The sequence below is a fragment of the Pteropus alecto genome, unplaced genomic scaffold, assembly GCF_000325575.1.
Source record: "Pteropus alecto unplaced genomic scaffold, ASM32557v1 scaffold7, whole genome shotgun sequence".
Classification (NCBI taxonomy): domain Eukaryota; kingdom Metazoa; phylum Chordata; class Mammalia; order Chiroptera; family Pteropodidae; genus Pteropus; species Pteropus alecto.
The window spans coordinates 10,016,037-10,040,829 of NW_006494614.1; the positions used below are offsets into that span (position 1 = coordinate 10,016,037).

At 33.3% G+C, this 24,793-nt stretch overlaps 1 protein-coding gene across 3 annotated transcripts in view; it reads left to right on the forward strand.

Moving 5' to 3' along the window:
- RNGTT (RNA guanylyltransferase and 5'-phosphatase) overlaps nucleotides 1-24,793 on the forward strand; it is a 238,820-nt gene that overhangs the window by 30,929 nt on the left and 183,098 nt on the right. For all 3 annotated transcript variants that reach the window (XM_006926320.3, XM_025042568.1, XM_015600503.2), the window contains exons 7-8: nucleotides 10,823-10,932; nucleotides 12,131-12,232. In XM_006926320.3, coding sequence (XP_006926382.1) covers nucleotides 10,823-10,932; nucleotides 12,131-12,232 — 212 coding nt within the window. The remainder of the gene's footprint in view (nucleotides 1-10,822; nucleotides 10,933-12,130; nucleotides 12,233-24,793) is intronic.

Below are 24,793 nucleotides of genomic sequence, written 5' to 3' on the forward strand. Positions count from 1 at the left end.
AAGTTTTGATATGTTGTACTATCATTATCATTTGTTTCTATGTATCTCTTGATGTCTCTTTTTATTTCCTCCCTGACCCGGTTATTCTTCAGTAGCATGTTGTTTAGTCTCCATGTATTTGTGGTTCTTCCTGATTTCTTTTTGCAGTTGATCTCTAGTTTTAAAGCATTATGATCAGAGAATATGGTTGGTATGATTTCAACCCTCTTATATTTGTTTAGGCTATCCCTGTGTCCTAGTATGTGGTCGATTCTTGAGAATGTTCCATGCGCACTAGAGAAGAATGTATAAGCAGCTGTTTTGGGATGGTTCTGTAAATGTCAATTATGTCCAGTTGGACTAACATGTCATTTAAGGATGTTATTTTAGTATTGATTTTCTGTTTGGATGATCTGTCCATATCCGACAGTGGGATATTTAGGACCTCTACTACGGTGGTGTTTTGTCTGTTTCTCCCTTTAGTTCTGTTACTAGTGCTTTACGTATTTTGGGGCTCCCTGATTGGGAGCATAGATATTAATATGTGTTATGATTTTCTTTATCATTATGAAGTATCCGTCAGTATCTTTCTTCACCTTTTTTATTTTGAAGTCTGTTTCGTCAGATATTAGTACTGCTATTCTCGCTTTTTTCTGAATGCCATTTGCTTGAAATATCATCTTCCATCGTTTCACTTTGAGTCCATATTTGTCTTTGGAGCAGAGATGTGTCTCCTGGAGGCAGCATGTGGTTGGGTTTTGTTTTTTGATCCGTTCTGCAATTCTGTGCCTTTTTATTGGTGAGTTCCGTCCATTTACATTTAGGGTGATAATTGAAATATGAGGTCTTCTTATAGCCATTTTATCTTTTGCTTTCTGGTAGCTCGGTGTTTCCATTGCTTCCTTGTCCTTGTATTTCTGTTTTCTTTATTTTAGTTGGCTTTTGTAGGTTTTGCCTTTGATTTTTGTTTTATGTTATATACTCCAGTTCTGAATCCTTGGTGTGTGGTTACCATTATGAATATGTAAAGGATAGTTATCTATATACAGTTGTCCATTTTCTTCTGTGTGTGCCTTATCTCCATTCTCCTTTGCGAATTTGGATCTTTGAATCCTCCCCTTTTCAGTCATTGTTGTCTCAGTTTGTCCCTATGAATGCTGAATGTTCATTACTATCTATTATAACAATTCATTTCTTATTATTTAAGCTATAATGCCCTGCCCTTAATAAGGGCTACACTCCTCTGCTTCTGTTTGCCTGATAGTCACTTTACTCCTAATTATGTATTTTTTTTTGTTATTTTGTTTTAGGTGAGCTGACCCCTTTCAGTATTTCCTGTAGTGCATGCCTCGTAGTGGAGAGTTCCTTCAGTTTTTGTATGTCTGGAAAGGTCTTGATTTCTCCTTCATATCTAAAGGAGAGCTTAGCTGGATACATTATTCTAGGCTGGGAGTTCCTTTCACTTAATAGTTTATAAATTTAGTTCCATTCCTTTCTGGCTTATAAGGTCTGTGCTCAGAAGTCCGATGATAATCTGATGGATTTTTCTTTAGAAATTACTGTTTTCCTCGGCTGCCCTGAGAATTCTGTCTTTGTCGTTGATTTTTGATACTTTTAATTCAATGTGTGTCGGTGAAGGCCTTTTTGGGTTGAGATAATTGGGTGTTCTGTTGACTTCTTGAATTCTAGGCTCCAGCTCATTCCTTAGATTTAGGAAATTCTCGTTTACTGTTTGTCTGAAAATGCTTTCTAGCCCTGTTCCTTTTCTTCAGTCTGTTGTTCATGGTGTTTAATGGACTATTTCTCTACCTGGGCATTAATGGAAGTGCGTTCTGCCTTTTTCCAGTAAGAAGATATATAAAGGTCTTTCTTCAGCCTGTTGCAAAGAAGGTGCTTTTCTTTTGGTTTCTAGTAGGTGGCATCTAAGCCTCTTGGATCTCTGCTTTATATAAAGCCTTAAAAATCCCTTTTTATTTTCTGATACATATTTAATCACGCTTGCTAATCTCAGTTTCAGTTCCTGTCAGTTTTAGCAATAGTTTCTATAGCGTTTGCTCAGATTCCCCTGGGGCTCCACAGTGTTCAGTCTTGGAGGGTATGGAGGGAGGGGCCCTCTGGGTTGGGATTTGGGAGCTGAGGCTCAGCCTTGAGTTTTGCAACTGAGGCGGGTCAAAATTAATTGTTGATTTTCTGCCCTCCCTATTCTCTGCCTTCTGCTCTGATGACTAGGCCCTGCTGCCGGCCGGCCATGGGGAGCTCACAGCTTTCCCAGGCAGGGCTGTTCAGGGAACTTTGTTGCTCCTTCTCCTATCCCCCTCCTCCTACAGGTAGCTCCAGTGGCTGCGAGGGGCAATTTCTTTATTTGTCCCAGCCCAACGCCTGATACCCGGGGTTCTGACCCGTGGTAGCTCTTACGCGCAAATCTCCTGTCAGATGTGCTTTTGTGCAGTTTGGGTGTTTTTTGTTGAGTTTTAGATGTTCATCTTATCATTGTTTCAAGGGGAGGGATCTGGGGACGTCTCTCACTCCATCATGTTTCCAAAGATCCTTTTGCCACTTTTTAGACAATGTAAGAATCTTAGAACTTTTGATTCCATTTATCTCTGCCTGCCTTTTTGGTTTTGTGTATATGAATTCTGTCACATTTTAAAATCCCATAAGACATCATCATCACCATTATTATTTTGTAGTTAATTAATATTCATTAGCTATACCCATGTATTTATTTATTCTGGTGCTTTTTATTTTTTCATGTATTTTTGTGGTTCCATTTGGATAGTTTTCCTTCTGACTGAAGAGCTCTTCAGTATTTTCTATATATCACAGCAGTGGGTCTGCTGTGATACATAGTCTCAGTATTTATTTGTGGGAAAACACATTTATTTATTTATTTATTTATCTATCTATTTATTTATTTATTTTTGCTGTCGTTTTGAAGAATGTTTGTACTTGGTATAGAATTCTGTGTTGGCACTTTGAAGATATCATTCCATAATCCATTTCTGTTGAGATGTTGCTTCTTTGAAGATATTATCTTTTTGTTACTGATTTTCAACTGTTTTGTTATGTTTCTACTTGCGGTTTTCTTTGTCTTTATCCTGCTTCCTATTTATAGTGATTCCAGAATTTATGATTGGATTTTTAGAAGATTAGTTTTAGATAATTCTTGGCTATTAATCTCTTCAAATATTGTTCAGATTCATTTTTTTTCCTCTCTTCTCTTTCTGGGACTTACCCAATAGTCTGTCTGTCTCTTTTTAAAGCTTCTTATGCTCTTATATTCTTTTATGTTTTTACCAAACTTTTGTTTCATTTTTCAATCTGGATATTTTCTTGTGACCTATTTTTCAGGTTATTAATTTTTTCTTTGTCTAAGCTACTGTTAAATTCATCCATTGAGTACTTAATTTGAATTATTTTACTTTAACTTTTGGAATTTACATTTGAGTTTTGAAATCATTTTCAGTTCTTTGTTGGAATTCTTCATCTTGTCATTTAGGTTTTTTTAGTTTATTAATCCCAGTTATTTTACAGGCTGTGTCAGATAACTAATATGTGAATCTCCTCTGTATTTTAGTTTTTCTTCTCATGTCCTTTTGATTTCTGGTCAACTGCAGGGTTTTTTTTTTTTTCATGCTTAGGTATTTCTGCTTACTAGACATTATGTATGAAAAATTGTGGAAATAATTTGAAATTCTGCATCATGTTATTTTCCTTTGGAGATTTAGTTTTGCTTCTGTGTAGGACTAGGAGTTGAACATCGTAACTCAGTCAAGGATTGCACTATTTAGAAGCTAGGCTTTAGTTTTGGGGAGTTGGACTGTGTTTTGGTTTACTCTAATTCCTAGAGTGTAGCCCTTAGGTGATTATAACCGAAAACTTGGAGAATTAAACAAGATCCCTTCTTTTTGGTGACCTGGAACTCCAGTTTTTGTTCCATTATTCCTGTGACATTTCTGAAAGCTCTGTTCAGCTTCTTAGCTTCTCTGTTACGATTTTTGAAACAATGCCTTTGTAGGAAAATCTTGGAGGAGAAAAGCTATAGTAGATGTCTAGCTCACATCGTGGCTTTCCTTACCTCTGAGTTATTGGCCCTTCAAGTCTTTCTCCTTTCTAATTCTCCAGTGTCTTCTCATGGCTGCAAAATTGGTCTAAATAAACTAGTCTGTCATTACCCAAAGCAGAAATCTTTACTTCTCTCTTTTTGGAACAGGCAGTTAGGTTTGATTTCTAACTGATAATGAGGAGATAGTGATTTTTAAGAATATTTGTGCTTATACTTCCAAAGGCAGAGTTATGAAAAAAAATTCTAAAGCGTTAAGTACCACTTTGGTAGTTTTTTCTTCTTTTAAAATCATAATTAGTAAATACTAAAATTACAAAATATATTTTTTACTTATAAAAGTAACATACTTACATTAAAGAAAATTTGAAAATTAAAGAAACAACTTATAATCCCTCAACTTTCACCTTACTACTGGCATTTTTGGTATTCTTAGAATTTCTCCTCATTATCTATCTGTCTAGCTGTCTCTGTTCGTCCATCTATCATTATTTTAAAAGTGTACAGAAATGACTTAAAGGTCAGTTTTCTTTGTGAAATAAAAATGATAACATTTAGAATTAATCGAGGAAAAAAATGAAGATATCTCTTCATTCCTCCTCTCTACCTTTTGGTTGTCCTTTTAGATACTATTTTTTCTATGCATTTACATAGATATATTCAGTTTTGATCTTACTCCCCCTCCCCTTTTTAAAATAAATGTATTTTTCTGCAGCCTTAAAAGAAAAAACTGAGATGTCTTTTTTCAGTACATATATATATTAAGCTGGAAGATCTAGCTGAGAAATTCTTCCTGAATATAGAACTACCTTATTCATTTTAGCTAACACCAGAGGAAACAACTTATAAAAAACAAACAGAACATTTCTTTAGAAGATGAGAGAAGATATTAACCTATAAAATAATGGCAAACTATTATGAAAAAGAATGAATTAGAGACCTTGAAAATGATAAAAAAGATAATATGTGAGTTAGATAGCAGAATCAAGTTAGCTGTATAGGAAATTACCAAGCTGGAAGATCTAGCTAGGAAGTTCTTCCCAAATGCAGCACAAAAGGATAAAGAGATATGAAAAATAGTTTACAGTTATATAATGATTTATGTAAATGATTTAACAGAATGAAATGTCATAGGGGATAAATACAATAAGGATAAAAAATGTTCTTTTAAGGATTATTTTCTGTGGTGCAGTAAGGCCAGGTCAGATTAGTGATTTTAAGAAGCTAATAGGAGGTGAGAAAATGGAGATAGTTATGTTAGGGGTCTTCAGTACCACTCCCATGTTTGGACTCGTATAGTTGTACTCAGAACTAAGATTTATTACGGTGATGTACTAAGGATATATAACTGGATCATAAGGGAGAAAGACAAGTGGAGTCTAGAGTAATCCATATTCAGGCTTTCTTATCCTCTTCTCCCCACATTGGGTCACGCAGCAATGAAAATGCAGCAACACACATATGATGTTTCTGCTTAGGGAAGCTCATTAGAGTCTCAGAGCGTAAGGTTTTTACTGATGGCTGTTCATGTAGGCAGCCTCTGTCTGGCATGTACCAAAACTGCAGAATCTCAGAAGAAAAACATTTGTTTTGTATAAACAGTTGTTGGTATAAATTGAGCATAGCGAATTACCCTTATCATTTTACCGAGAACACTGTTTGATAGTCATGTTCAGATGCCATCCAGGGGCTAAACTTGCAAGCAGTCTTGTTTTGTTAACTTTTCTGTACACTAGTACAGACTATTTATTCAAATAGTTTGCTTATGATCAAAAAAGGAGAATAAAGGTGATTGCTTGATGACTATATGGTCAGAAGAGGCTTTTTAGTATGGAATAAACTCAAGCTTATTTATTACTTGTGGATAAGGAGCTTGTGGAGTCAAATCAATGAAAGTCAACAAAAGTTAGGGAATAAATGATAGAGCAGTCTCTGAGGAGATGAAAGGGAATGGAGTTCAAGAGTAGGTGGAGAAATAGGTCTTCAGTAAGAGGGGGAAATTTCATCCTTAGTGCTGAGATTGTAATTTTTCCTCAGTTAAGTTTCAGCTTTTATGTGGGAGTGGCAGTGACTAATGGTAGGTCGATACAATATTTGGGTATATTTAGTATGAGAATAATGGAAGGACAAAAGAGAGAGGAGTACTGAGGATATCAGGCAGAGAATAATTGAAGTAATCAGCCATAGGATCTAGTTTGAGTAGAAAGTATGGTCAGAATCGAGGACTTGTTAAGAATGTGAAAAGGGAAGAGTGAGGGATTGTTAATCTTGGTGAAATTGAAAGTGAGCATAATGAGAGTAAAAGAGTTAAGCTATTTAACGAGAGGTTAGAGGCATGTTGGTTTTAGGATGTCGTGGGTACTCAGTTTGAGTTGGATCGATGGATCAAAAAGTGGAGCAGTAGGGAATGATGATGGTATGGCCATGGAGCAGGCTGTTCAAGTTAAGTAAAGACAAGGGTCATTGGAAATGAAATTATTGAACTGTGACGCCTAGGTTATTTGGTGGGTCCAATTTTCTCAGTGGATGTAATTATGGATGTTAGCAATGTAAGAAATACCAACTGTTTTTGACGAATGTGGAGAAATGACCAGTGGTCAGTACACAAAGGACAGAGTGATCAGATTAGACTCTGTGGTTACAAGTAACCGAAACTAACTCAAACTAGCTTAAATAATAAGAGGAATTTATTAAAATAAATGGGCGGAATTCAAGCATAGGAATATAGCCCAGTCTCAGGAAGGGACTGGAGGCTGGACCTGGAAAGCTACCTAGAACCTAGTTTCTGTTATTCTTTTTTTTTTTTTTTAAATAATTTCTGCTTTTTTTTTTTTCTTTCCCCCTCTATAATTCCCCCTCCTCACCCCATTTCTACCCCTGACCCATGGATGTTGCTGTTTTCCCCTTAAGAACTGGATCTCTGAAGGTGGGGTGTCCCCTCCCACATGCTTACGGCATGCACCCGGGGCCAGGCGCACCCGGAGTGTGGTCCGTGGCTCTACTTGGGGCACAAACTCAAGACCTTTTGCTTGCAAAGCAGACATGCTAACCACTACACTATGGAGCCACCCCAGGTTCTGTTATTCTTAATTCCTCACCTTTGCGTTTTTCTCCTTTCTATTTTCGTTTCTCACCTTTTTATTTTCGTCTCTCCTTTCTGTCATACTTCTCACTGGCTTGCTCTCTCAAGACTGGCTCTTTCTGATTTCTCATTGTCCTGGGAGATGTAGCTGTCCTACATCTTCTAAGCTTATGTGTTATCATTTTAGCCATATGCAGACTTTCACTCTCTTGAAACCCAATTCCAAAGTTACCAAGAGAGAACCTGGTGGGTTCAGGTTGAATTAGAGCGTTTACTCATGCTCCCATCAACTTTGGCTGGAGTAGGACGTTGCTTTATCATGCAACATGGCTATTAGGGTTTTGTCTTTGTGGATGAGGAGGGCAGCTCTTACAAAGAGCTGTTATATCACCAACTTCAATGAACATCTGCTCTACCACAGCTGAGTGGTATAGCTGAATTGAGTTAGTATAAATGGACAAGGAGCTTTTGAAAGATGTTAGGAAAGAAGTGAAGATATAGGAGAATGGCTTATACTACCCATGGAACTTGGGCAATGGGAGAATGAGTAGCTTTCATTTAAGAGAGAAGTGGTCTCCTTGTTGGAGAGCTAGCTTTTAGTTAAGACACAGGGTACACAGTGTTCACGAAAAAGCTTGAGGTTATAGGGGAGGTTATTTGTGAAAAAGAGATTCCAGGGTTTACATTGGAACTCTGGGAAGGTGATTAGTGGTAAGATGAACCAAGGAGAAGGGACTCCAAAGCAATGAGGACAAGACCATCTGAGAGGAAAGGTGACTGGAGAGTTGAATTTTGGGTGATGTCAAAGGTATGGTTGACAGTGATGAGAAGTGTAAATGTAATTAATTGGCAAGTTCCCATTTGGAAAGCTTTCCTTTTCCTTTTTTTTTTTTTTTACAATCTGAAGTTGAGGATAGTTAACAGGCAATGCAAGAGTGATTAATTCTTTGTAGCTCATAATTCTTAATGCAGTGAACTTATTTTGGTTTGAGGCATTTTTTTTTTTGGTTAGAGTTCCTCTTTCCTATATCTTATATTGATATAATTGTGATTTGAAGTAATGGACTCCTTGTAGTGAATTCTGTTAGTTCTGTTTGGTTTATGACAGAGGTACATGTCCTGTACTTGGCCCTCACATTCCTAAACACCTTTATTCATTTTTAGAGCACATGCTGTTACTGAGTTGGAAAGCATGACTTACAGGTATGTTGCTTGCTCTTTTGAATTGATGTCTGGGATCATCTCTTCGAATAGAATTGTTAGTGCATTTTCTTCATTGCTAAAATACCCTTATTACACATTACATACATACTTGCTTACTCTCTTTACACACATACACACATACCCACCCACCCACGCACCCCTCTCACATATAGTTTGCCTCCCACGTTTTGTAATAATTTCCTCGATTTCTCTCAAAATGATCACTCATTCCTTTTGTCTTGTTTGTGGTAGCCATACAAATGTTCATTTTAAGGCTGGCATAATCTGTTTATGAAATGCACTTTTTTATCTTCTTTGTACTTTTGATTTTTCTTTATTCTCATAGACTGAAATGATAATTTGTTAAAAGTGAAAATATCAGTGACTGTAAAACTCCGTTATATTGTTTAAAAATAGTTCAGGGCTTAAGAAATTACTGTTTATATTTAGAATTAGTGATCTTTCTTGGAAATCTTATATAATTTTGAATGCTATAAAATATTTTTTGTCACAAGAAACTTGTAATAACAGTAAATAGCAAATTAAGTTATCCTAAAGTTACTAAATAGTAATTGTAAATAAAGTACATCATGCTTATTTTTTTTATTGGACTTATTCCCCCTTCTTTTTACTTAATTATTGCAGAAGAAAATAAGGGAATATAAAAAAAGTAAAAAAGAAATTGATGTATTGTAGGAAATATTAAGGAAGAAGAAAAATAAATGGATGACATTTACTAGATGGTTGGAATTATCTTTTATAAACACTCAATAGTTGTTAAATCTGTACTGAGGCTCAATATTTATTTGTTATGTTAAATTAAAAAATATTTAGCTTGTTCAACTGCATAGACTTATTAAAATATTCCTTTAGTAATATTGTGGGAAAGTACTTGGTTGAATGTTGATTGTATTTCCAGTGTTTTAGTCCTTTTTATTTGTTAGAAAAAGAAGTAATGTTTGTATTTTTAGGATTAATTTATTCTAATTTGGCCTTCGCTTTTCAGAAATTACTGTTGATTTCTTAACTTCTTAGGAAATACAGTGAAGCTAGGTACCTTCTTCATGTAAAACTAGTACCTTCAGAATAAAGATGCTGAACAGTGAACTCTCTTTGCTTTCTCTTTTTAATTAGTGTAGCTATATATACTTTTATAAGAATATTGAAATTGAGTATCTCAATAACTAAATATGGTAAAAAAAATCTTATCTATCTTTCCTTTAAAAATGCTTTTCTTCCTTTCTCTCTTTCTTTTTTTCTTTTTTTCTTTCTTCTGTTATTATGTTTAATGGTAGAAATGGTTCTAAAACAGAAACTTCATTGGCTAATAAAGAGAGTTGATGATGTAGTAGACAGCAATGGTACTCTTTGATCCTTTGGCTCCTGAAATCTCTATGTTTATTTAAGGAAAACAAAGTAGACAACATATTAGATAACTATAATGTAATTCAGAATTAGGATCTGAAGCAATCGACTAGATTCTACTCAGGACTCTTCTATATTTGACAGGGATGTGTGTGGTCTAAATATTTTGTTCATTTTTTTCCCTTCCCACGTGGCTTGAGTTGCCAAATCTTTGCTAGAAGATTGATCATTGTAGCTAGTAGACCATATTTTTTATCTCCTAATTACATTAACAGCTAGAGTTGTTTTATGGATTTTTTTCTTGAGACTGATGCCAATCCTCTTATGGGCTTGAAATTAATTGTAGCATGAATCTCTACTATTTTTTTAGTTTTTGAAATTTCCAGGAGTGTTCTTTATTTGATATATAAAATTCCACCCACTTCACTTCTGATATTTTAAAAATATGCTTGCTATGAAATATAGTAAGACACATTATTTAGTTCTGAATTAATAAATTTAGATTAAAAATTCAGTGATGAATAATATTTAGTTTTATGTTAATACATCCAATGACTGTAGCTTAACCACTTCGTCTACTGTTATACTTGTGGGTGTTTATCCTCTTAAAATCTATACTCCATAAGTGATACTACTCTTCTACTCCTCCCCAAATGAGAATTATTGCTAAATGATATAGTGTAGACCTCACTTCATTTCTCTTATTACCATTTGAATAAATTACATGCAGTCTGTATGCCTCATACACTCATTTGTGAAATAAATATAATAAAATTCACTTTTCATAGGTATTATAAGAATTAGAAAAAATGTTTGTAAAATACCAGCTACTCTGCCTAGCTCTGAGTAAATGGTAGGTAGTTATGGCTGTTATGATTTCTGAGTAGTGCCTATGGAATGCTTTGATAACATGATATATAACTGGGCTATTTATGTACCTTGAAAATCATTTACTGGATTAAAGAAAACTAGTGTATAGTCTTGGGAGTTTATAGAGTCTCCTGGAGCATACCATTTCTGTTTCATACATTTGCTAAGATTTGTGAAAATGAATGAACTTATCTCTCAGTCTAGTCTTCGTAAATGGATTTGAACTCTAATAAAATATCTTTATTTTCCTTTGATTTTAGGGTGCTATTTTCTTGGAAGGTGTAACTGTTAAAGGTGTAACTCAAGTGACAACTCAACCAAAGTTAGGGGAAGTACAGCTGAAGTGTCATCAATTCTGTGGCTGGGAAGGGTAATAAACATTTTATTCTTACTTTACAATACTTAACATTGATGCAATTATTAATGTAGCTTTGTTGCCTCTTGAAGTTTATACATTTACGTAGAGTGTGTAGAAAGATGTCAAATAAGAGTTTATCAGGTTGTTCTCAGTACAGGCAGTGTAAAAACTAGATAGTCGAGTCAAAAATTAGACGACTTATCTGTCTTCCTAAAGGAATAGAAAGTTACTGTTGTTATAGTCTAGTATTTGTTTTGTGTGTTTGATTCAACTGTTACTGATTAATGTTTGGGTTGTCCTTAGCACTGTATTAAGGAAAAAGAGATGAAAATATGCCATGTTTTTCAGGTTTTCTTTAGTGAGAAACCTGGGAGAATCAGTTTTAAATATGTTCTGTCCACTACCATGACTTGAAAATATTTATTGGACATTTCATGGGAAAGGATTTGGGAGAGAATTCACTGCTCTTATCTGTTGCTCTCAGGTGTTGGCCTGTAATCATTTTTGTTGATCATTGCTATCTGTGGCAGAAAATTGTAATATAGCTGGAACATGATGAAACAGGATTATTAATTGTTAAAAATTCCTCATATAAAGAATTTTTTGACTGATAAATACAGATCAATCAGCTAGAAATAATTTTAAAAGGTAAAAATGATGAAGTAATATTGATTTTAGCATTATGTTAAACCCTTGCCAATGTACTTTAATCTTGATCTATGTTTCTCCTGGTTTTTCACTTCTGGGCATCTTTTGAGGAGAAATTTGCAAACTCTGCACAGTTATGACAAGTTGGCAGTTTCACAGTGGAGGAATATGGGGTCTAGAATAATTAAGATACTAAAGGATGATTTACACTTCATGATATAAAAGACTTGTAAACATACCTGCTTTACTATTTAGATTATTAATATTTAAAAGTTAACCAATGTCACCATAAAAAAAAAAATTAAAAAAAAAAACCAAAACCCTTAAAAAACATTTAGCCCAATAGTTATAGTATAGAAGTGGCAATTAGAACCTTGTTAACTCGTGATATAAAGTGTCAAAAAAATGATAACCTTTAGTTAGTGTTCTTGTGAAAGCTAGTATTATTCCATTTGACATTAATCTCTTGATATGGAGAACATTGTGATAAATGTGTGACTTATGTGAGATTGGTTTCAGATATGTATTACTTTGTCTCAATAGTAATAAAATGTTTTTTAAGGTCTGGATTCCCTGGAGCACAGCCTGTTTCCATGGACAAGCAAAATATCAAACTTCTGGAGCAGAATCCATATAAAGTAAGCTGGAAAGCAGATGGTACTCGGTAAGTTAAACGTCTAAAAAAAATTATACAAATAACCTTAGTACTTGAAGAATATTGCTTTGTTGTTAGAGAAGGTTTACACTCTGGGGAGTGTGAATTTATGACTTGAAGAGCAAAATAATCATGTTTCTAATATTGTGTAGTTTTTGTTTTGCTAGTATTCTTAGCTATGTAATCCTTTCATTCTTCTAAACTTTTGGTTTTAGAGTTCTGTTAGTTTGATTTAAATTTATACCAAATTTAAATTTGAAAGTGTTTTTTATCTTGATAACATTGTGCTTTTTGATATGTCTGCCTCCTACCACGTGTTTAACAGTTTTTGGGCGCTTTTGAAATTAGCAGATGTGCTGTCAGTTTATAATCTAGAAATTACCAAGTCTCCCTGATTCATTCTATATTTTGCTCCTTCGAATAGTTTTTCTCTTAATTCTTGCTAATTCTTTTTGTGATTTTTATACACTCTTAAGGTTGTTGTATTCTTACAACAAAGTTAACTTCACATTTCATATTCCTAAGTTTAAAAATATTTATTAAAATAAATTTTATGTTTCCCAAATAATATTTAACTTTCTCTTTTAGTAATCCATGTTTTTAGAGCTTTTCTGAGCTTTTCAATGTACTTAGCAAATGTTCATTTAGCAAATGTTATGATAATTGAAATAATTATTTTAACAGATATTAATATAAGAGTCCTATTAACATTTTCATAATAAAATGTGTTAGAATAATTAGGAGTGCATGTATATTTTAGTTTTTTTCCAGGTTTATTGAAATACAATTGACATATACCATTATATAATTTAAAGTGTACAACATGTCGATTTAATACAATTATATATTGCAAAGTGATTACTTCATAGCATTAGTTAACACCTCCATTACTTAATTACCATTTATTTTGGGGTGAAGAAACATTTAAGATGTATTGTCTTAGCAATTTTCAAGTATATAATACAGCATTAGTAACTATGACCACTATGCTACACATTAGATCCCCAGAACTTATTTGTCTTATAACTGGAAGTTTGTACCCCATTTCTGTCACCCTGTTGCCCCTGGTAATCACATACGAGTCTCTGTTTTTATGAGTTTGACTTCTTTAGATTTCACATATGAGTGGTATCATACAATATTTTTCTTCCTCTGACTTATTTTACTTAGCATAATGCCCTCAAAGTTCATCTATATTGTAGAAAACGTCAGGATTTCCTCCTTTCTCATGGCTGAATAAGATGTCATTTTATATGTACATCTATTATAGATAGTAGTCCCTGCCTCCATCTATAGTTTTGCTTTATTTACACAATTTCAGTTACCCATTGTGAGCCATGGTCTGAAACTATTAAGTGGAAAATTCCAGAAATAAACAATTCATAAGTTTTAAATTACACTCCATTTTGAGTAGTGTGAGGAAATTTCTTGCCGTCCTGCTCTGTCCCACCTGGGACATGAATCATCCCTTTGTTCAGCATATCCACGCTGTGTACACTGCCCACCTTTTAGTCACTTGGTAGCCATCTAGGGTATCAGATAGACTATTGCAGTAACACAGTGCTTTTGTTAAAGCAACCCTTATTTTACTTAGTAATGGCACCAAAACACAAGAGAAGTGATGCTGGCATTTCAATATGCCAAAGAGAAGCTGTAAAGTGCTTCTTTTAAGTGAAAAGTGAATATAATACAGTAAGATATTTTGAGAGAGAGAGAGTGAGTAAGTGTGTGTGTGGGCACATTTACATAAAAGTATATTGTTATATTGTTATAATTGTTCTATTTTATTAGTTATTGTTAACATTTTACTATGCTTAGTTTATACATTAAACTTTATCAAAGATGTGTGTGTGTGTGTGTGTGTGTGTGTGTGTGTGTGTGTGTATATGGAAAAAACATAGTATATATAGGGTTTGGTACTATCCACAGTTTCAGGCATCTGCAGGGGGTCTTGGAATGTATCCCCTATCAGTAAGGTGGGGATTCTGTATACCACATTTTCTTTGTCTGTTCTTTGCTGACTGCTGGTTGTTTCTATATCTTGGCTATTGTGAAGAATGCTGAAATACAAATGGGAATGCAGATATCCCTTTGAGATCTTGTTTTCATATTTTAGCTTTTAAATGTTAATTTGAAGAAGATATAGGTTGCATTTAATTTTTATGAGAAGTTTTTGTGTCAAAGTGGCAATTATACCTTTTGTATCCTTTCTTCATCTATATTTAGCTTGTGGTGACTTTAAAAGATACATATAGAGACAACTTGATTTTAATAATAGGTGAATATAATGACGTTATTTGAGCATTATGTACTTTCTAGTAATTTATTATATTTTAATTATTTGGTTCTATATAAAAATATTTTCTTTCATCTTTTTTGGAAATAATCTTTCCCTTTAACTTAGCATCTTTTAACTTTTTTGGGGATTTTATGCATAGTACAGATTTATTAAAGTTCAGAAAATAACATAAAAAGAAGAAAATAAAAATAGTCATTTTATCAGAGACAACCACGACCATGATTGTGGTATTGTCCTTATTCTTTTGGTTATAAAAGTTATTGTTTTTAATATTAACGTTTGGTGTAGTGAGTTTAAATAAATAACAAAGTATGTTTTATATATACATTCTTCATATATTTACATTTATGCATTCATTTGTTCACATTATTTTGAATTTAAAAATGAAGTAGCTTCAAAAATGAATGTTAAAATATAAAAAATTCAAACAGTGTAGACAGATAAAATGAAATTTAAGTTTGCCTTGTGTTCTACTAGGAGTATTCATTCTATGGGATGGATGCAGTTAAAGTTTCAGATAATTTGGATGATATGCCCTTCCATGCCCTCCTCTCAGTAGATATTTATTTTTGAAAGATAAGTACAAATTAGCATCATTGGCTATTTTCAGAATGTTGAAATTATATTTATATTTTTGGATTATAATAAGTTCAGAATCTGTTAAATCGTTAGTAATACTAGTTAGTAAATTAAAGTGTTGTTGAGACGTTTGTATTCGATAAGGTACAATGTCTTTAACAGATGGGTTTATTACCTATCTCATTGAGTGGAGAAGTGTAGTGTAAAAGGTGAGGGGCAAAAGCCTATCTAGGCTTTATGTTACAAAATGGTCTGGGGATTTGGGGGTGAGGCATAGTTTTGATCTGTTGAGTTTTCATATTCTGGATATTCTTTACTTTCTACATTGCCATCTCCATGGTGTCCAAGGTAATGATTGTGGCAAAAGCTGCTTAAATAATAAAGTCTGCAAAATTTGTCACTTACTTTTGTTTTCCCTCCTCTGCAGTTGTATACTCCTTTCTCTGTGTCTCAGTACTGTCAGACCCCTAAATGATTAGCTAAATTAATTTGAGCTAATACATTTTTGATTGATAATGGAAATATCTCATTTATCATATAACCGTGCTCTACTAAAAACAAAAAGAAAACCCCTAAGTATTTATTTGAATACTCACTCTGTCTTAGGCTACTTTATTCTGGGAGAAAAACATTTATATGAGATGTTGATTTGATTTGCTTCATATCTAGAGATCACTCTGGGGTGAATGGTCATTTAACAGTACTGAGTGTCCCAACCCATGAACATGGTATATTTCACCATTTATTTAAGTCATTTTTAATTTCTCTTGGCAATGTTGTATAGCTTTCTAGCACGTCTTTTGTTAAACTTTTAAAAAGGAACCTATGTTTTGATATTGTAATTAACTGATGGTGGTCCTGAAAGGAGGCCATATAATAACTTGGAAATTAAAATGAAAAAATCTGTTATCTACTGAAGTGAAAAGGAGGTTCCTTGCTTTGAATTCTGTAGAAGTACCGTCTCACCCATGGCAGATGGCTTCATACACTAGTATGAGGACACTAATCATTTGTTCATGTTGATATTGTAATAGCAATCTTCCTGAACCTTCTTGTAAGTTCTAATGGTGTGAATATAGATTTTTTGAATTTTTTATGTAGTTACCATCTGAAAATATTTTTCTGTTTTTGTTCAGTTATAATTCATTATAATTAGTACGTGTGTGTGTGTTGATGTGTGTGTGTGTGTCATGGCACTAGTTAGAACTTCTAAACAATGGAATTCTAGACAATGTGTAATTATATGTTATTGGGTATTGTCATGTTAATTTCAGTGGGAATGATCCTTGGTTTTAGTATTAAGAATGATATTTGCTGTAGGTTTTACTATATAGCCTTTATCTAGTTAAGAAAATTACTATCCCTGGTTTGCTAAGAATTTTTATCATCACTGAATTTTATCAAATGCATTTTTAGCATTAGGAAAGTCATATGAGTTTTCACTTTATAAATTCACTTAGTATAGTCAATTACACTGATAGATTTTCTGAAGTTGAACTACCTTTTTTTCCAGTATGATGTTGGATTCAATTTGATGTTTTTTTTTGCATTTATGTTTATAAATGAGATTGGTCTGTATTTTTTTGTATTATCCTTGTGTGGTTTTGCTATGAAATTTGTACTAGTTTCTTAAAATTGAATTGGAGATCTTTTCCTTTTGTTATACATCTAGAACATTTATATTAGGTAGAGATAATCTGTTACTCTTTACAGTTGTAAAAGGATTAAATGAGTTAATTAATTTAAAGCCGTTAGTAGACTGCTTAGCATACATTAGGTACTCAGTAAAAGATACTATTTATTTTGCTTTTCTCTTTTCACAAGTGGATTGCACACCTGCTTGCAACAAAGGTATGCAATAATAATTGAATAAGTGACTGCATGAATAAATAAGTAAATTATTGTGGGAGGAACTAATAAAGTAAGCGATTAAATGAAAGAATACAATACTTGAACAGCATAAACAAAATGTGAACGATCTAGGGAACTACATGTAGCTTGACACATGGGAGAATTCCGAGCATAGAATCTAGGAAAATCTGTATTGGTCATAGTGGAGATGCAGAAGAGGGGACTCCTGGGTGGAAATGCAAAACCAGTAGAAGTGATATAATGGTACTACGGATAAAATTAGAATTGAAGTATTTTGTAATTGTGAAATACTGTTCTTTCACACATTTTATAAATATCCTAGGAAAAGATACTCAAACTTTTATTAAGAATTTCTCTCTGTACTTAATTAGCAGAATTTGTCATGTAATTAAAAGAGAAAACATCAATTTTCAAAATAGTTTTTCAAAATTTATTCAACATCCATGTGAAAATGATGAAGATTTAGAACTACGTAAAAATTTTAGAATTAATCTTGTAATTTAAATTTTTTCTTTTAGTCTAGAGATTAAATAGTATAAATTTAATTTCAACTTTCTGAATCATCTAGGCTAAAAAACAAATTATTATTTTTTGTAACTGCTATTTTAATACAAATAGTGAAGTAAAAGATAACTCAAACTTTGTTTGACATAGGAAAAATGTAAGGCCATGGGAATAATTTGTAATTGACAAGTAAAATCCTTGTCATGAGTTGATAATCATAATGGAAGCAAGCTTCTTGAGGGTTGGGACTTTTGTCTTTCTAACCACTGTGTCCCCAGGGCCTAGAATAGTGCTTGACACATGGTAGGCCCTCAAGAAATACTCACTGAAGGAATTAATCAGTGAAAAGTAGCTAATGTCTTTGCAGAAATATATGGATACACTGTGGTTGTGAAATTTTTGAGATTTAAAAAAATGACAACTCTATGTCATATTTAGTTCCTAAACAAAAATGTAAATCATTTAGCAAAATAAAGCGTATTTCAAAGGAAATGATACACTAGGGCAGAATTTAAAGCTTGATGGACTTAAGAAAGAACTTTTGTTTGGATTTCTATAAGATAGGAATGATCTTATCTTTACAGAGTTATAAAAGGATTAAATGAAGTAATTTAAAGCAATTAGTATTCAGTAGACACAGTAAAAGATAGCTTCTGATTTACACATGCATATACTTCTGACTTACATAAATATATAATACATGCACTTATATAAGCATACCATGCTTTAAGAAAAACTGAGTATACAAGGTAAATTATTTCAGGAATTAGAAAAAGCCACTTAGGCATTATGAAAATGTAATTTATAGACAGCTGTTTATAACACATCTATTTAAGTAAGCGAGATATATTTGTATGATGCTTCTTGTAGGAAATTGTAGTCACATTCATTCTTCTTGAACTCTTGTCTGGGAATCCCCATCTTTTGTTCATTCAGAAATTATATTGAAAACTTGTTACTTCCAGGGTTCTGTGTCAGGTGCTGAATGGATCAGGAGTGCTTAAGACAGATCCCCAGGTTTAAGATTCTTGTATAATCCAGGATTCAGCAAAATGTTTTCTATAAAGGCCAGATAATAAATATTTTAGGTTTTGTGGGCCATGTGGTCTCTGTCTCAGTTATTCAGCTCTGCCATTTTAGCACAAAAGCAGCTACATTTTGCCTCTTATAAACAAATGAATTAACTGTATTCCAATAAAACTTTGTTTACAAAAACAGGTAGCAGGCCAGATTTGGCACCTGGGTCATAGTTTGCCAACCTATGATGGAATACATTCTCCTTAAAAGACTATCTTTACATCTAAAATGTTCTTTCCTTTCTTTATTTTTAAGAAAGTATAAAAGTGAGCTTAAGGTAGGAAAAAAGTTTAGTATAAAGACGTTTTGTTTTAAAATTTGCTTTAGTAAATTAAAAGTTGAAATAAGTTTTTCTTCTCATTGTAAGTTATTTTACTAACTCCTTGGTACTTTGACAAGATATTTTTTTATTTAAGTAATTCGCTGAATTTATAAATTTATAAATTTTTCCTCATAAAAATCATGTCCCGATTTATAATATGTTCAGTCAGCTTCTATATTTGCTGTTCTAATGGTTTTTTATGCAGAACAGTGTAATTACCCCATGTAGTTAGCTTACTTGGATCCCTTGATATATATCTCATTAATAATGTTTATAGCAGATGTTTATTTTACTGACTAGAGCTGAATGTTCAGATAGGAGTAGTGTGGATAAGGTACTGAGATGCTAGAATGGAAAAGTCTTACATACTGAGAGGAATATGAAAGAGGTCTCACATGTCTCTGGAATAATTTTCAGTGAACTACAAAAACAAAACTCTTGTTTTATGCTACTTAGGAACAGAACAAATAAATCAAATTATGATCAATTAAATAATGTGTATACTACTTTAGATTTGTTCACTTGATTGTTTTTCATTTTCATTTCAGGGAAGAAATCAGAGCAAATACAAATTTCTATTTAGCTCTATTTTTCTTTTGATTGCAAGGCAAATAGTTTTGTATGATATATAACATACAAGACACCGTAGGAAAATAAAATACAATTCCTGTCTTGAATCAGCTTTCCAATGTAGTAAGAGATGTAGTAAAACTATGTATAGTACAAGGCAGAGCAAATAAGTACCAAAGAACTGCTAAGAAGCATTGTTTGGTGAACAATGTGAAATAGGAGTGCTTATTTTGATTTTAGGAGTGTAATATTGGGTGTTCTAGATGCATTTTTACCTTTGATAGTGGAATAAGAGATACAAATATATTTGTTATTTAGTACCGAATAGTGCTACTAACCATACTAAAGAACATTTATCCTGTTCACATCTCAGTTATGGAGCTATCTGTTGGATGAGATGTTAAGTGGATTTTCATACTTATTTTTTCATGATTCCTTGATACTTTAAGAACTGGTTATTTGCTCACATATTCTAGTCCATTATGTTTGATTGTAGTAATGGCAAGTACAAGGTTGGGTAAAAAGGAGAAAACAAATCCATTTCCCTTCCTGAATTGGTGAAAAATTGTTTGAATTATAATTGACTTTTTAAAATAATGCCTACTTTATACAAAAGAAAATTGAAAGTACTCAGCCATGTCAGGGACTAATGCAAAATAAAACAAAACATTTAGAATATTTCTTTTGATCTTTTCTTCTCATGAAGACTGATTGTTTTATGAAAATCAAAATGTTTTTCATATCTTTCTGCCCCTTTGATACATAAGTGCTGCCGAAATCGATATGGCATTACTGTCCCTCATGGAAAACCACTTAAAAGGATACCATATTTTACATATTTAATTTGTGTGTGGCTGTAAAGTTCTAAAAAGCATAACCTGTAATATTCATGATATTTAGTGCAAATGAGTATATCATTTGATTTTACACTTTAAAGTCTGATAAAGATATTTTATATTCTCAGGAACTGAGTTACTTAATCTAAAAATAACTAATTAAAATAACTAAGAGAAGCTTTTTATTTACAGAATTGGTAGATTTCATGTGATTTGTTTATCAGTATTGGAACTGATTACCTGATTTGTGCAATGAATAATAATTTTGCAGTATTCCATTATCCCAGATGCTTTTGAAATCTTAATTAGGTCAAGATCAATGACTATGTCTGTGCCTTACTAAACCTTTTCCATAATTAGTACTATTAACTTTTTGTGACTTGGACTTGATATACATTTCAGTGAAAATGTCTTTTTTTGTCTTGTGTTTCTGGTCTTGTAATGAATAAATGGCAGTGTCTTTAAAAATATTCCCCATTATAAAAGTTATTTGTATTTATTATAGAAAATTTAGAAAATGAAGGTAAGGAAAAGGACAAAAATGAAAAACATCTATAATTGTCAATTAGAGATGGTTGCTGCTAACATTTTGGTGTGTATGCTTTCACACCTTCCTCTCTGTCTATATATTCTTTTGTTTAGTTATAACGAAACTGTATTCATTTCATAATAGTTTTTAGTGTGTATTATGTGCGAAGTACCATTGTTGGTGCTGGAAATCACTGTGGTCCGTGTTATATTGGAGCTTCTATTAGGTGAAATATGTTTTCTACACAGACTGTTTCGTATCTATGATTTACAGTTCAATCTTCTATTTTTACTTAAGGTATCCTCAGTATTTTTCCATTTCATTAAATATTTTCTGTTAGATGACTAACAATTATTTCTCTATTAAAGTAATACTCGTTTATGGTTAAATGAATAAAATAATACTGGAAAGCTTGTAATGGAGAACATTAGAACCCTTCCCCATCCTTTCCTTCTCTCTGTCAGTACTGATCTCTAGTCATTCATTTTTAACCCTTTTTGTTTTTCACTTATTCTGTGATTATTCCAAAATCTCTAAATAACATGTTTATATTGCTGTTTATGAGTCAACTTTAGGTGAGTTCCTTGTGTGGTCACTGAGGATGTAGCTCACCAGAATCTTGGTGCCTACCTTCTAGTTTGTCATCATAGTTAAACTATTATTGTTTGTTCTTCATTGATCTTCCCTTTATCCTAATAACCCCTATATAGTTTTTCTTGAGTCTTCTGAGATGAGGACTTTAGAGTTCCCTGTCTTTCCTCTACTTCTATTATGTCAGCTGTAACTTCAATATTGTCAACTCTATTTACATGCTGGTAAACGGAGATTTTTTTTTAAGTCTATGTAGTTGAATTTAACTGGTAAAAATACTTAAATTGTTTTCACTGAACTATTGCTTAGATTAGCGGAAAGGGATAGAATTCCTTTTTTATGGCATGAAAAGAGAAATATATTTCAAATATATAGGGGTTTAATACATGGAATTGTGTACAAAGGCATTGAAAAGATGGAGAAACAAAAGTTTTACCTCAAGATCAGTAATCACGGAGCAGATGCCACCTCTGGTTGGAGCCTGGTTGGCACTTGCTCTTAATGATGATGGAGGAGAGGTACCTCAGCTCTGGCTGTTGCTGTTGGAATGCACTCAGTGCTGCCGCATAGCAGCCACTCACTGAGAGGCTGTCCCCTGAGGAGCAGAGCCCATAATCCTGTGGTTGCTGTCTTCAGTGCCACCTGAGATGCTGCCAGAAGCAAATCAAGTTCCTCCTGTTTTCCAGTCTCCTTCCAGGCTGCTTGCAAGGGAGACTGGGAAGCGTAGTTTGCTTGCTTCTCAAACCAAGATATACTGAGAACACACAAGTGTAGGGTTGGAGCTGACCACAAAATGATAGCTATCTTTTCCGCAGTTCAAAGTCATGATTTCTCTGCCACTTAAAATAGAATGTTCCTATTGTTGAATATAAATAGGTTCTTTTTCATTCTACTAATTACCGTTACCCAATAGTCAAGTGTTTTTTTCAAGGTTTTAGTCATCTTATCTCTTCTTTCAATTATTTTTTGTTATCCCAGACTTCTCTCTTTTAGAATATTCTGTGATTTCTAGCTTCTGTGTAAAGTTCTGTTGCCAACTTTCATCTTGGTTGGTTCTAGTTTTCTGGATTCCATGTTTTTTCTCCCTCCTCACTCTTCTTTTCTTTCTTTGTTTAGGTTTATTTTCTCACTTTTCAGGGATACTTCTTTAAATCACTTCCTGAGAAAGTATGTGTAGGAAGTAACCCATATGCATGCTTAGGTGTATGAAAATGCCCTGGATTTAGTAATTTGGCTGTGTATTAAATTTTAGATTAAAACTGGTTGTCTTTCAGAATATTAAAAATCTTAACTTTACTATCTTCTGTTAATCAATAAAAGGTTGATATTCTGATTCTGTTATTCCTTGTATGTGGTCTGCCTCTGGAAACTTTTAGAATTTTCTCTTTATTCTTGGCCTAAAATTTCCAAGTGGATGTCTTATTATGTGGAGTTCCCAACCCCCTTTTTCAGTCATTGTGCTGGATACTTGGTGATCTCTGTGAATCTGAAAATCTGGGTTCTTCCTTTCAGAGGAAAATTTTATCTTCTCTCTGTGCTTTGTTTCCTCTGATTTTTTCCCCCTTATTTTCTCTATCTAGAACTACCATTAGTTGTTATACCTCCTATATTCTAGATTCTTTTTCATCTCTGATCTTTTCTCTCATACTTTCCTTTGTCTCTCCACTTTCTCAGGTGGAGGTATTCTCATTTCCTTTTTATCTTTCTAATGAATTACTTACTGCTTTGTAGCTGATGTTTTTGAGTTGGATCTTTGGAGTTTTGCAGAAACAGGCAGCTTCATTTTTGGATGTTGCTACCTCTGCAGTGCTTCTCAGCACTTCTCCAACTACTTTTTGTAAACTATTGAAATAGTTCATCTGCCGATGATGTTCTTTTTTTCCCTCATTATCTTCATTGTTGTGTGTTGTGTTAATTGCTACCTAACAAATTACCCCCAATTAGCTAAAACAACATTATTTCATAGTTTTTAGGAACAATTATGAGTACTTCTGGCTCAGTGTCTATCATGAGGTTGTCATGAAGTTGTTGGCCAGGAGGGCTAATGTCATCTCAGGGCTCCACTTCCAACCTCAGTTATGTGGTCGATGGCAGGCCTCAGTTCCTTGCTGGCTGTTGGCCTGAGGCTTCCATTTCTTGCCTTGTGCATCTGTCCTTAGGCTGTGTGGGGAGGAAAAACTTTTTTCTACTCATTTAGGTTTGGTATTTGTGGGGACCTGAGAATTAAACTAACAAAAGACAGAAGAGAAGTTTGTTTATATGCATATAGGAGTGTACAAAAGTGGCCTGCTAAATGGCTAAAGTTAGGGGCTTATATACCTAACTTAATAGGAGAAGAGGAGTGGGGAGGAAAGGCTTCTATGGGAAAAACAAATGGGTTTTTATTAGGAAAGACAAATGAGTTTTTAGGGCAACAAACAGGGCATAAAGTTAATGATAATGTTTGTTTATGCTGGTGCTAGTGGTCTTTTTCTTCTTCATGGTGGTAAAACTCTTTCAGAATGGGGATTTGAATTTCATTCTTAATCTTCCTGGTGGTGAAACTTCTCCCAAAAGGGGATTTATGGCAATCTCACTTCCATAATTTCTGCTCTTAGTCTGATAAGGGAATCTCTGAGAAGGCTTCTTTCTGCATCTGTTGAAGTTTAAAGTATTCTTCATACTAACTCTGGGGTTCCAAGAAGGTCCCCATAGCTGCCTGAGTGTCCTTACCACATGGCAGCTAACTTCCCCCAGAGCAAATTATCTGAGAGAGTAGATTCTCCAAGATAACCAAGATGGAAGTACTAGTCCTTTTATAATATAATCGTATCTCAAAAGTTATTTGCAATCACTTCTGCCATATTCTGTTTGTTGGAAATGAGATATAGCCTACACTCAAGGGGAGGGAAATAATTAAGCTTCACTTTTTTGAAGGAAAGAATGTCAAAAAGATTGAAGACTTGTAGACATATTTTTAAAACCACCAGATGGCTTTATACTTAAAAACAGCAACAACAACTTTGTTATAATTTTGATAGTATTGGGAGAAAAAGAGCTCATACTGGATCATTATATCCCATTGCATGAATGTACCATAATTTATTTGACAGTTTCTGTGTGGTTGGAAATTTAGATTGTTTTGAAATTTCTGCTTTTATACCAGTACTGTGATAATATTATTCTAGATAACAGGTTTCATATGAGTAATTATTCATCCAACACTTCATTATAATCATTTATTGCTACATTTTGTATACTCTTGAATACATTTGTAGGAACACACACACATTTTTTAAAAAGTAAAATATTCCGCTGTAGTGAATGTCTTTGTAGCATTTTCTGCAGTGATATTTTAAGGACCATGTTCTGAAGTGTAGTATGTTTTAATGATTTGTTAAATTCATCATTG